This window comes from Sorex fumeus, unplaced genomic scaffold, assembly GCF_029834395.1.
Source record: "Sorex fumeus unplaced genomic scaffold, SorFum_2.1 ptg000098l, whole genome shotgun sequence".
In the NCBI taxonomy this organism is placed as follows: domain Eukaryota; kingdom Metazoa; phylum Chordata; class Mammalia; order Eulipotyphla; family Soricidae; genus Sorex; species Sorex fumeus.
Window position 1 is genome coordinate 22,518,848 of NW_026606155.1, and position 13,851 is coordinate 22,532,698.

Genomic DNA, 13,851 nt, shown 5'->3' on the forward strand with positions numbered 1-13,851 from the left:
CAACATGTCACTGATCTTTTATAGAAGGGCTTAATAACTCCTGAGTGGAAGGCAATAATCTTCACATACTTTCCTCTAAGAAACATTTTTGGGATCATTTTTAGCGGATTATTCATAACACACAATACAAAATAAATTATTTCGGTTCTGCTTTGGGGACAGGCTTTGGGATTCAGGTTGGAAACATCCGAAATATGGTGGTGGGATTGGTGTTCAAATATTAAATGTAATCAAATATTGTGAACCACTTTATAAAAACAAAATAAAAATAAATGAAAAAAGTAAAATGGAAATGTTTATAAATTTTCTAGAAGGCATCTTGACTCAGGAAGTCGAATCTTCTGTTGATGGAATATAATCATCAATTTATAAGCCCTTAGAGTCAAATTCTGTGAAACAACCTTGCCATCTTTATAATGCCCAATCCAGAAATTCCTGAATTTTCCATTGTTAGGGGGAAGTGTCTTAGAGGGATCTTCTCTGCTTCTCTCTTCGCTTCAACACAGTGAATAGGAATTCCTGACTCTAGCAGATTGGTTTGCCTGAAAATGTTATGGCCAGCACTTGTCCTTGTACACCGAGCTCTGATTGACACAGACACGTGTCTGGAAACATTCCTTGCCTGGCTGCTCTGTTCCTTTTTGGACTATAGCTTTCCACATGTCCTTGTGTTGCTGTGGCATATAAGTGGTTTATGTCATGAGAGTGTTGTTCCTTTATTTGCTACATATTAGTGTTTTGGAAATGAAGATCCATAGGCCTGAGGTAGTACAGGAAGTAAAGCTTTCTATGCAGCCAACACGTGTGATTTAAAAAAAAAAATTCACCCCAGAAATATCCTTTTCAAAATTATATTTAAAAAACAAGACACCTTTTATCATGACATATGTGCATATTAAAAAGCTAACACTTGAAAGGTCACACATCAAAATCATCAGAAAGGTTACTTTGGGAGGATGATGGTAGTGAGAGCAGTCACACAGATAGGAGATAGCAGCTTGATATTAACCTTTAACAAGATTTATTTCTCCTTAAGGCTCACTTTTCATTCTTGATATTATTTTTTTAGTAATAATTTTACTATAAGATATGCAAACATTAAAGAGTTATCATAAATTCAAATGGAGGATCCCTAACAGATTTTCCTGAGCATGATTTTCCTGCATGCCCGTGTATAAAACTTAAGTAATGGATTATAATTCCAGGACAGTTCCCAGATTATTTACCACCCAAGTGTTTGTGGAAGAAAGCCTGGAGCTGCTTCCAGGCATCCTCCTGGGCCTTGGAGTGAGCCCGGGGTTCCCCACCCCAGATGACAGGTTGGCCCACAAGGCTGTGCAGGGAAGCGTGGCACATGGGGAAGTAAGGAGGCTCAATATAGTGACCTGCATCTGGGTAACAGATGACCTGGGGCTTCTTACCACAGGCCTCTAAGCGCTTCGAGGCCTCTCTAGCATAGAATTCACTCTTCCAGTTGTGGTCATCCTGCCCCACCAGGAACAGGAGGGCACTCTCAGCCCTTTCCACAGGAATGATGCTATTCTGGTCTTCTTCTTCCAAAGGGCTGTTCAGAACGTCCACAATGTCTACAAAGCCGTCCTTGGTCATCTTGACTCGGTTTAGGTTCAGAGGCGCAGGGGGCAGGACCGTTCCCTTGTAATGTAATATTCCACCAACATTGACCAGAGAGCCATTGATTATGACTGTGGCAGTGATACCCTTCAGGAAAGAGGCCATGGAGAGGCAGAGATCGCCCCCCTTGGAAATCCCAAGCAGCCCAACTCCAGGACCTTGGACCTGAGAAAAGATGAGAGGAAAAGGAGGTGAGTCAGAGTATGAGGAGTGCGGTGAGAGTCCCAACCCGAAGGAAGGGGGACTGAGCCTGAGTCTGAGCTTAAGCATTGACCAGGATTTGCAACGGGGGAAAATGACTTCTCTATCTTCATTTCCACAATTTCTCCATCCCCATTCTTGGTGACTTCAACCATGTGGATGAGCTATGCCTTAGAACCGCCCATATTTTGTTAACAGCCCTCAGCCTCAAATCCTCTCTGACCTACTTTTCTACCTCACAACACAATTGACAAGCAGAGCTTTCTGAAGTTGTTTTCTTTCCTGTCTTCTGTTTTCTACTTAAACCCCTCTAGGGTCTCCTGAGTTTGTACAGTTCCACAGGGACTGTGCCTGTCATTGTCGCTGAAGTTTTATATTGGCCCTCCCGTTGATCGTCGATTTGATCGTCGATTTGCTCGAGCGGGCCCAGTAACGTCTCCATTGGAGACTTTGTTGTTACTGTGTCTGGCATATCGAATACTCTCGGTAGCTTGCCGGGCTCTCCGAGAGGGGCGGAGGAATCGAACTCGGGTCGACCATGTTGGCCGCTTGTAAGGCGTACGCCCTACCCGCTGTGCTATCGCTCCAGCCCAGTTATTTGCTTGATCTGCAAATAGCAGATTTCACCTACCCACCCACCCACCCATAGTTCCTAGAGCAGTATCCTTGATTTATTTCAACCATTTTATCCTCATGGAAGTACCAGAAGTTAAATGAAAACATTGTCATCCTAATATTTCAGAGAAAAATTTTTACACTGGCCTCAAGGCCTTGGAGCTGGTATTTGATCTTTTGTTGGGTTTCGAGGGCCACACCTGGTGATACTCAGGGCTTACTCCCGGTTCTGTGTTCAGATATCACTCCTAACAGGGCACAGAGACCAAATGGGGTGCAAGGGATCAAACCTGGGTTAACTACATGCAAGGTGAGCTTCTTATGCATTGTGCCATTGCTCCGGCCCCAGCCACCTCTTCCTGTTTCTAAGAACTCAAAATTTAATTTCCATCTACTGTGAGTTGGGCTAGAGTGATAGCACGGTGGGTAGGGTATTCGCCTTGCACGCGGCCGATCCAGGTTCAATTCCTTTGCCCCTCTCGGAGAGCTTGGAAAGCTACCAAGAGTATTTTGCCCTTATGTCAAAGCATGGCAAGCTACCCGTGACGTATTTGATGTGCCAAAAGCAGTAACAACAAGTCTCACAATTTGTTGTGAACGTTACTGGTGCCCACTCGAGCAAATCAATGAACAACAGGAGGACAGTGCTACAGTGCTACTGTGAGTTCATATTCACTGTCATCCCATTGATCACTGAATTACTCAAGCAGGCACCAGTAATGTCTCTATTCCTCTCAGGCCTGAGATTTTAGCAGCCACTTCTTACTCGTCCTTTACCAATGATCGAAGGCTCTTTTAGGGTCAGGGGAATGAGACCTATTGTCATTACTGTATTTGGCAAATCGAATATGTCATGGGGAGTTCTCCAGGCTCTGCCCGTGTGGGCGGAATACTCTCAGTAACTTGCCGGGCTCTCCAAGAGACATAAATGAGTAGGAAGTGTCTTATAATGTGCCGCAGCCTGGAGCGTGGCGGTGGTTAGGCAGTGGAGGTTGGCTACTGGGGCTGTGTCACTTGGGTAGGGAGGGCTCTCACCCACCCCATAGCCTGGCGCGGAGTCTGTGAGTTCATATTAAATTGTAAAATAGGAAGCTGGAGTCACAGCATAGTGGTTCAGGGTGCTTGATTTGCATGCGGCTGACCTGAGTCAACATACAATATGGTCTCCCAAGCACCATTGGGATTGATCCCTGAGCACAGAGCCAGGAGTAAGGTCTGAGCACCACCAGGTATAGCCCCAAAGCAAAACAAAAAACAAAGCAAAATCAATTGTAAAGTAAGTAAGGTTTATCTTCTGAGCCTCTGACACAGAAGCTGGAGCCCTCCTAGTACCTATGTTCTTTGATTCCTGAAAATAAATATGGTGCAAAGAAGCAAAAGGAAGAGAAAGATGTTAAAATACAAATATTTAAACTGTGGCCTTCTGTGGACAGATTCCCTTCCCCTTTCTCCCTGCTTCCTGTGTCAAATTTAGGGCTTTCAAATGTACTTGGGTTTATTATGAAATACAATAAAATAGTGGAATTTAAAATCCTATAATATCTATGAAAGGCATCCTTACTAGAATTCTACCTAGTAAAGTTGCAAAGAAACAGACCTGAGAAGACCATATTGTATGCCGAGGTTTGACTTAGGTCAGCCACATGCAAACTGACAGAATTGCAGAGAAACAGATCATGAGAAGTGACTATAAAAGGATAAAAGGTAGTGTGTCTGGGGGGTTGGGAATGAATATCATGGATTTGTGAATTTCTCTCTCTCTCTCTTTCTCTCTCTCTCTCTCTCTTGCGCGTGCGCTCCATACCCAGTGATGCTCAGGGCTCACTCCTGGCTCTGCATTCAGGGATCACTCCTGGTGGGACTGGGGCACCATATGGGATGCTGGAATCTAACCTAGGTCTGCTGTGTGCAAGACAAGCACCCCTACCTGCTGTACTAACTCTCTGGTTGGTCCTGAATTCATGAATTTCTATGAAACCCAAAAGCATTTATGGGGAGGAGATTCACTAGGTGACCATAAAACTTTAGAGATATTCCAACCTGAGGATGACTGCGCAGATAGTCCACAGCTTCTTCAAAGTACTCCAGTTGGAGGGCCTGAATGCCCTTGGGCAGGTCTTCATAGAGGTAATAAGCCAAAGCAATCACAGCAAAGCCCTTCCCTGCCAGCAGACTCGCTCGGTACTCTGGAAGACCACCTCCAACTCCAAAAATGTCCACAATCCCAGGAAAGGGCCCAGGGCCTTGCAAACAAACAACAAAAGAACAATTCTAGAAACTCTTTGGAGTGATGTCACAATTAATTTGTTGGAGACTGGAGCAATAGTATAGTGGGTAGGACATTTGCCTTGCCCACAACTGACACAGGTTTGATCCCTGGCATTCCCATATGGTCCCCTGAGCACTGCTAGAAGTAATTCCTGAGTGCAGAGCCAGGAGTAACCCCTAAGCATTGCTGGGTGTGACCTTCCCCCCCCAAAAAAAAAGCAAAAATACATAAATAAAACAAAGACCAATTTGTTTGTTCCCCACTCATTGGTTTCCAAAGTTTTCTATTGACAGTTAGAAATAGAAAGACCTCTGGTGTTTAAAGATCCTGACAGGGGCATAGGCCAGCAGCTTTCAATACTGATTACTTGCATGCACGTGTTTGTTGTGACTTTATTTCTTATCTGCAAAGACTTGAAACCCCGGGGTGGAGCGGTAGCACAGCGGGTAGGGCGTTTGCCTTGTACGTGGCCAACCCAGGTTTGATTCCCAGCATCCCATATGGTCCCCTAAGCACCGCCAGGAGTAATTCCTGAGTGCAGAGCCAGGAGTAACCCCTGTGCATCGCCGGGCGTGACCCAAAAAGAAAAAAAAAAGATTTGAAACCCAAGGTCTTCTTTCACTGAGAAAAAGACAGAAAAAATGTGGTCACTCATAAAACAGGGTACTGAGACTCAAGAGAGAACAAGTAATGGAGAAACATGAATCGCCAATGTAGCAGACTAGACTCAAGGGGCCATGTACTCTGTATCATTCTCAATCAGGAATGATCCCTTTAGCAGAGAGTCAGGAGTAAGACCTGAGCATCGCTGGATACAGTCCAAAAGCAAACGCTGGCCCTTCCCCCACACTCCACCTCCACCGCCCCACCCCAATCCAAAAAAGGTTTCTGCCTATTGGTAATTTCCTTAACTTTATTATTTGCTGTGCGTAGAGACCCAAAGTTAGAAAAATTAAAAAGCTGGAACAAACTTGAAGCTTCCCATATATTTTGATTCTGTGTTTCATTACACAGCTCCTTTTCCTCTCCTTGGGATGTCTTTTAAATGACCTCCGGTTTTGGAGAGGCAGAGCCAGCTCCCTGCCAGCCTCAGAACCATTCCTGTCTTCCTGGCACTAGAGCTGGGCGTTGTGGGTAACTTTCTTCTCGCTCAGCTCAGACCGGACTAACGAGACACTCACCTGGCGGCAGGAAGAGCGTGCCGCGCACCCGGCCCGCGCGCACCGGCTCCCGCCGCACCCCGGGCCCCAGAAAGTGGCGCTCGTGCTCCGTCCGGCCCAGCAGCCGCCCGGGCTCCGGATCGTGGCCGTCCCACACCTCCAGCTTCACCGTGAAGGGCGTCTGCACGTCCCGCTTCACCAGCCGCAGCAAGGGCTGCTCGGGCTCCAGGGCCCAGAAGAGCCCCATGGGCTCGAGCCCCGCGAAGCTGCCGCCCAGCGCGGGCGCGCGCGCCAAGTCCAGCCGGCCGTGGGCGTCGGCGCAGTAGCGCGCGTGGGCCCGGAAGAGCGCGCCCTTCTCGTCGCGCAGGGACGCGCGGAGCGTGACCCGCTGCTCAGGGGCCAGGCCGCTGGCCGAGATGCGCACGGGCTCGTCCCAGAGGCTGCGGCCCGCGGGTTCCACCGTCACCGTCACCGCCGTCCGGGCTGTAAGCCAGGAGACCTGGCCACCCGGTCTCAGCGTTGAAGGTCCCCGCGACCGCGCCCAGTTCTTTGGGCCCCATCGGCAGAGTCGCAGGATGGCGGGGGAGGACACCATTTTGCGCCTTAACTTCGCCTCTCGGATCAGCTGCGGAGCTGTAGAGAAAGTTAGAAACTGAGCTTGAGATCCTCTGCCTGCCTCTCGGCCAGCTGCATCGGAGCAATCTGCGGAATTGATCTTTGAGGACCAGCGTCCTGCGGGTCTGTCACTCAGTGCCTTTTAAAAACAGGAGCTACAGGAGGTGGAGGAGAGAGAGGCGACGTTGGGTCACGGGTGGAGGGGCTCTGACACTGATGATGGGTTTGGAGATGGAATATTGAACGCCTGAAAACTGCTATGAAATGCTATGTAAATCACGGCGCCTACGTTTTAAAAGTAAAAGCAAGTAAGCTAAAGGGCGGGGGTGTGACTCCATGGTCAAGTGAAGGGCTTGCATCCCTGGTTTCCCAAAACAGAAGAGAGCGCGCGCGCGCACACACACACACACACACACACATACTTGCTTAAAACCTTCCATAAAGAAATACCTCTTCTTCAAGTTTCTGGAGTTTCCTGGGTCCGCCTCTCGGAAGCTCTGGCTCAGGCGCAGTCAGCTGGTTCCGAAGGGAACTGACATACAGCCAAACTGCAGCTGCCCGGCTTCCATCGTGTTATCTGGGGACGTTAGCTAGCCCTCGCTCAGCTCCCTTTCATGGGGCAAGCAAGAGATTAAACTGTATCTGCCTCTTTCCAAAAGTCTCGTTAGAAAAAATAATAAAAGCTGGGAACGTTTTATTAGTTCTTTTCATAGTTAATATATTGTCGCAAAAACAAAACAAAATCAAACAAAACCCCCAAAGTCTGAACTTCAGTTAACACAGCCAAAACAATCCTCAGAAGAGGTTTAATTTGGTTGTTTTCTGTGGCTGTTGATTGTTCTCTTGTCTCATGATAATGGGAACTACACATTTTTCCAAAGGAACCAAGAAGCTGCTGTTTCTCCAGGGAGCAAGCTGAGACAAACCAAATTTTGGGGATCTTTGCATCATCCCAAGATCAGAGAGAGACACACTTTTGAAAGATTTGCTGTGAATTCGGGTTGTTGGTACTTGCATACTTTTGAATTACTTAGAGAGTCAGGTAATCAGTCAGCCAGATCAAACCCTGGCAATTCTGATAAGTGAGCTGGATGCAACAATCACAGATCAGTTCTACAGGAAAGACGGTTTTACTGCAAGGGGCATCATTCATGAGAGTGGCATTGTGACCTGTGATTCTGTCATTGATGCTACACTATTCAGTCCTTGTGGGTATTCAATAAATGGAGCAAAATAAGATGGAACTTACTGGACATCACTCCAGAACTAGAATTTCTTTTTCTTTTCTTTTTAACTGTACCTGGCTATGCTCTGGGCTTACTCCTGGCTCTGTGCTCAGGGATCACTTCCTGGTGGGGTTCTGTGGACCATATGGGGTGCTAAGAATTGAACCCAGCTCAGCCATGTGCAAGCAAGTGCCCTACCTGCTGTACTATTTGACACCAGAATTCCTTTTTAAATTTCCCATTTTTATTGGTGCTCCATGATGTACAGTACTGTTCATGATAATTTTATATATTCATCTTCCCAACACTACACCATTATCAGGTATCCCAAAGACCTTTCCCTTCCCCAATGTCCCAGGGACCCTTCCAAATACCCCCCTGGCCCAAATCCCCAAATTAAATTCAGTTTTGTAAACCAGTTCTCAGTTTTTGTTGCCTCTGTCCATTTGTTGTTCCCTTACTATGTGTCTTTATATCCCAGTATGAGAGAAATCATTCTGTCTGACTTTACTCAACATGAAACCTTCTAATTCCATCCATTAGCAGAAAATTGCATGGTTTTATTTTTCTTACAGCCACATAGTATTCCACTGTGTACATACACCACAATTTCTTTATCCAGTCATCTAGTACTAGAATTTTCTATGCTATCTTTGAAGCAAACTGAAGTCAGACTTCCTATGATGAGCTGATCAGGAAACTTGTGGAAGTTTTCAAGACCGGAAAATTTGTCACCACCCTGTTTGTAAATCAGAATTCTAAATGTTGCACAGTGCTTTGATTGAAAGTTTTAAACATCTTGATTGCCAGAGCGCCATGTTTAATGGTTACAGTTTTGTCTTTGCCAGTTTCACTAAGAAGCAGCAACAACAGCAGGTTGTTAATAAAAGGTAAAGGTAAAGGTAAAGGCCCTCCCGTTGATCGTCGATTTGCTCGAGCGGGCCCAGTAACGTCTCCATTGGAGACTTTGTTGTTACTGTGTTTGGCATATCAAATACTCTCGGTAGCTTGCCGGGCTCTCCGAGAGGGGCGGAGGAATCGAACTCGGGTCGGCCATGTTGGCCGCTTGTAAGGCGAACGCCCTACCACTGTGCTATGTTGTTAATAAAAATGAAGAAAAAATGCAAAAAGAGAACAAACATAAAAGAATGTGGTGGTTATGGGGCCACCCAAACCTTCCATAGCCACCACGTGTGGTTGCAGAAAATACTAGATGTAGAGCACTGTAGCACTGTCATCCCATTGTTCATCGGCTTACTTGAGTGGGCACCAGTAATGTCTCCATTTGTCCCAGCCTGAGATTTAATTTAATTAAATTAATTAATTTATTTATTTATTAGTGAAACACCATGAGGTACAGTTATAGACTTATAAATTTTTGTGCTTGGGTTTTCAGTTATACAATGATCAAGCACCCATCCCTCCACCAGTGCCCATCCTCCACCACCACGGGTCCCAGCATCCCTCCCACCCCCCATCTCCCTGTCCCACCCTGCCTCTGTGGCAGGGCATTCCCCCTTGTTCTCTCTCTCTTCTTTTGGGTACTGTGTTTTGCAAGAGAGGCATTGAGTGGCAATCATGTTTGTCTATGGACTACTTTCAGCATGCTTCTCCTACCCTGGGAGGATCCTCACAACACCCTTTATTTGGTGCTCTCTTCTCTATCTGAGCTTCCTTTTCACCTAGCACGTGTGGCTGGCCTTCAAGTCATGGAGCAAAATTCCTGGTACTAATCTCGGCCATTCCTGGGTGTTAGTCTCCCATTTTGTTGCTTTATGTTCCCCAGATGAATGCAATCTTTCTGTGTCTATCCCTCTCTTTCTGACTCATTTCGCTTAACATGATACTTTCCATATAGTACCACTTGTATGTAAATTTCATAACTTCATCTTTATTAACACCTACATAGTACTCCACTGTGTAAATGTACCAAAGTTTCTTTAACCAGTCATCTGTTCTCGGGCACTCAGGTTTCTTCCAGTTTCTGGCTATTGTAAAGAGGGCTGCCATGAACAAACAATTGCAGATGTCACTTCAACTATACCTTTTTGCCTCTCTGGGATATATTCCAGGAGTGCTATTCCAGCCTAAGATTTTAGCAACCTCTCCTTTCATCTTTCTCAACTCTGTTGCATAGGAGGCTCTTTCAGGGTCAGGGGAATTAGATCGTTATTGTTACTGTTTTTGGCATATCAAATATGCTACGGGTAGCTAGTGTAAACAAATTTTTTTTTTTTGCTTTCTGGATTATACCTGGCAGTACTCAAGGGTTACTACTGTGTCTGCACTCAGGAATTACTCATAGTGGTACTCAGGGGACCTTATGGGATGCCAGGGATCAAATCCAAGTCGGCCACGTGCAAGGCAAATGCCCTACCCGCTGTGCTAAATCTAGCCCAGTGTAATCGGTCATGGTCACAGTCCTCCCGTTGTTCGATTTGCTTGAGCGGGCCCAGTAACGTCTCCATCATGAGACTTGTTGTTACTGTGTTTGGCATATCGAATACATCACGGGTAGCTTGCTGGGCTCTGCCGTGCGGGCGAGATACTCTCGGTAGCTTGCCCGGCTCTCCGAGAGGGGCAGAGGAATCGAACTCGGGTCGGCCATGTTGGCCGCTTGTAAGGCAAATGCCCTACCGCTGTGCTATCGCTCCAGTGCTTCCCCCCCCCCCCCCCCCCCCCCCCCCCCGGCCTTCAACCTTGAGTTGTTTTAGCATCGTGTTCAGTTAGTCATGTGTAATATATCAACTATTAACCCAGTGTAATCATTTTTAATTATATGCATTATATGAAGGAATTATATATCTTACAGGAATGCTTACTTCTGTGTTTAGGTATCCTATACCATTCTTGCTATAAAACTGAAATGCATGTAGAAAAAAAAAACTTTTACTATATAGAACATTACCAACATTTGTGAAAACAATTAAATTTGATGTATGCACGGTGGGCTATTTCTCCAGGTATCATCCAATTAGATATTGATCTCAGTCTAACCAGCTAGAACTGTTAAATTGCTCCCAGGATTTTTACATCCAATCATCCTGATTTTCTATAACATATTCTCTACTAATAAACTGAAACCAAGTTCTACTTCATACAGGTGGTTTTGCAACAGCAATTAAAATTTTCTCTCGGGGCTGGAGAGATGGCACAGCGGGTAGGGCGTTTGCCTTGCACGTGGCCGACCTGGGTTCAATTCCCAGCATCCCATATGGTCCCCTGAGCACCGCCAGGAGTAACTCCTGAGTGCAGAGCCAGGAGTAACCCCTTGCATCACCAGGTGTGACCCCCCCAAAAAAAAAGGAAAAAAAATTTCTCTCAATAGTTGAGTCATCTTAAGAAAATGATTGTCATTTCTCAGGTGATTACTATTTTAACATTCTTGCTTTCTGTTACCTTTATTCCTGTAATGATTTTCCTATATGCAACATCTCCTCCTCTTCTCCCACCCCATCCACTCCATTAAAACAATACACTGTTTTTTTTTTTTAAGTCTACTTCCTAGACTCTTAGTAGTAAAAAGGAGTGTAAGACTAGAATTGAGCTTTAGGATTTGTTGAGAAATTCATAGCCATTACAAACCATAACCCTTTTCTTTAAATTGTGAATTCATCTTAGAGAATGGACTGTTCACTGCTGATTTGTGGCTGAGAGAGAAGTAAAATGTGCATTATGGATGGAAATGGAGATAGTACAAGAGGTAAGTCATTTCCTTGCACATGGATAACACAGGTTCGATCCCTGATACCACATATAGTCCCTGAGCACCACCAGGAGTGATCCCCAAGCATGAGATATGACCCAACAGACATACACACACAAAAAAGTACATCATGGTTTTTTGCTTATGTGTTATTTTGTCTATATGCTTAATTTCCAAACAATATCACATCTAATGTTTTTCTCAGGTAATCTCAGCTTCATTCCTTATAAGGAATTAAAATAGCCATGTGATGTAATTTTCTTATACTGGGTGGCCATATTGCTCCATTTTGGCAAATTTTATCTCCCTTTTATCCTGAACTTATTGCCTTTCCCATTATTAATAAATGCAGTGCAATTTCCCAAAGCTCAATTTACAAGAAAGAAATTTAATGAATAGTTAATGATACCCCTGAAGTTGTGAGTATTCTGAGTAGAGTCATAGAACTCTAGAGAGGTGGTTGCCTGGTAACCAATAGAAACAGTTTTGGAACCTAAGAAACTGAGGAAGTCTTAAGATGAAGAACCTTGTTTCCCTTTGAAGACTGTCTCAGAGAAGATTACCTCTGAAGGTAATTTGGAAGGTAATTTCAAAACACTGCTGCTTTCCTAGCAGGTTTTTTGTTTTCATTTAGTTTGGTTTTTTTTTTTTATCAGATCTGTTTTTTTAGCATTCACTGATTGATGACACTCAATATTGAAAAATTTTGAATTGTGTTCAAAAGGTCACTATTGTTTCAAGTTATTAACTAGTACTGTGATCTTAGTTGTCTTTTTTGGGGCAATGTCCCAAGAGGAGCTCAGGGAGCCCTTTGGTCATTTCTGGCAATCCTCAGTGACCAGCAATTCAATGGGAAGCCCAGGGATATGGTACTGCCTGAGTCTTGTGGTGCCTGTTATTACCTGGGACCCCTCTGTGGTTCTCAAGAGCCTCCCTGAAGAAACTACAACCTGCTGTGTTCTGGGGACTGTCTGGTGCTGGTTGTGTCTAAGGCATGTGTCCTAATTCCCTGTGTTCTCTCTCTCTCTCTCTCTCTCTCTCTCTCTCTCTCTCTCTTTCTCCCCCCACCCCGTGTGTGTGTGTGTGTGTGTGTGTATGTGTATGTGTATGTATATTCCTGATCTTAATCTTAGTGGTCTTAGATCTTTCTCCTCTCTGAGTCTAAGTTTTTTAATCTGTAAGATAAACTAACTGGACATCTCATCTAATGGTTTCTAGAATAGTTCCAGGAGTCAAGAGAATATTGGATATTGGTGTGAGTGTACAGCAAGGAATAGAGATTAGAAAGCTAAGGGGGTCCAGCACATTGTCAAAAAATTAAAGAAAAAAAAAAAAGAAAGCCAAGGGGGAAATAAAAGGAAATTTCTGATGAGAAAGAGGCCCATGAGAGAATTTGAAAGAAGTCAGGGTCAAAGGCAGTGTCTCCTGACACCTCTTGGCATCATGCTTCTTTCATATATCCCACACATACCTTACAGGTCTTCTCTGAGACCTTGTTAAAATGAAGATTTCTAGGCTCCATTGCAGTCCATGGAATCAGTATTTTGGAACATGTGACACAGGAATCTGCATTTGACGTACTCCTTCAAGGTCTTGGTGTAGATCCTTTAACCTCGTCTAACACTGTCCCAGAAGTCCCCCTCTGGGGCCCTTCCTCAGAACTTCAAATCTGTGTGTGAAGGTGAGAATATATTACTTTTTTTTTTCTTTTTACAGCTTTCAGAAGATACTCTGCTAAATTTTGTTGCTTTTTGGCCTTTTTTTTCCTGGGCACTTCCTACTGCTTTAACAATAAAGGGGCCAGAATGATGGTACACAGGTTTAGTGCTTTCCTGTCATCGTTCAGATCCTGATTTGAACCCCCAACACCACATTGGTCACTTGAGCACTGCCAGGAGTCATTCCTGAGTGCAGAGCCTCGGATAGCCCTGAGAAACAAGACAAGTTATTACTCATTTTTCTACTCAACTATTTCTGCAGAATAAAGGAGAGGACTGGGACTGGGGTGGAGAAGAGGAGAACTGCATGTTTTGAACCTCTGGAATATCACCCATTTTGAGTCTGGCTTCCTCTATTAGGTTTTAACCTGAGGCATGTGGTCTAACCCTTCCACCCCACTCTTGCTTGTTCAGTCAAGTTCTAGAAGTACAGAGGTATATTGGGACTGTGTACTAAACTCGAAGGCTTGGTCTGCAGTTATGCCAGGGTTGAATATCTATGGGAGCCACTTAGTCTTCTGCTATTAGTCAGGGCGCAAAAGCCCTCTACACCTGCTCCCTTGCTTTTATTTATTTTCTTCTTTTGGGGGCCGCATCTGTCGATGCTCAAGGTTTACTCTGCACTAAGTAATCACTCCTGGTGTTGCTCAAGGGACCATATGGGATTCTGGGACTTGAACCCTGGTTGCCACGCACAAGGCAAGTGCCC

At 45.0% G+C, this 13,851-nt stretch overlaps 1 protein-coding gene and 1 pseudogene across 1 annotated transcript; one reads left to right on the forward strand and one right to left on the reverse strand.

The window, feature by feature from the left end:
* Positions 1 to 837: 837 nt before the first annotated feature.
* Positions 838 to 6,510, reverse strand: LOC130041560 (acyl-coenzyme A thioesterase 1-like). The gene is made up of 3 exons (XM_056133812.1): positions 5,899 to 6,510; positions 4,489 to 4,691; positions 838 to 1,797 (listed from the first exon to the last, which is right to left on the reverse strand). The coding sequence occupies exons 1-3, from the start codon at positions 6,470 to 6,472 to the stop codon at positions 1,219 to 1,221; spliced, it is 1,356 nt and encodes a 451-aa protein (XP_055989787.1). The 5' UTR covers positions 6,473 to 6,510; the 3' UTR covers positions 838 to 1,218.
* Positions 6,511 to 7,311: 801 nt separating this feature from the next.
* LOC130041282 (S-adenosylmethionine decarboxylase proenzyme-like) lies at positions 7,312 to 8,612 on the forward strand (annotated as a pseudogene).
* Positions 8,613 to 13,851: the final 5,239 nt, after the last annotated feature.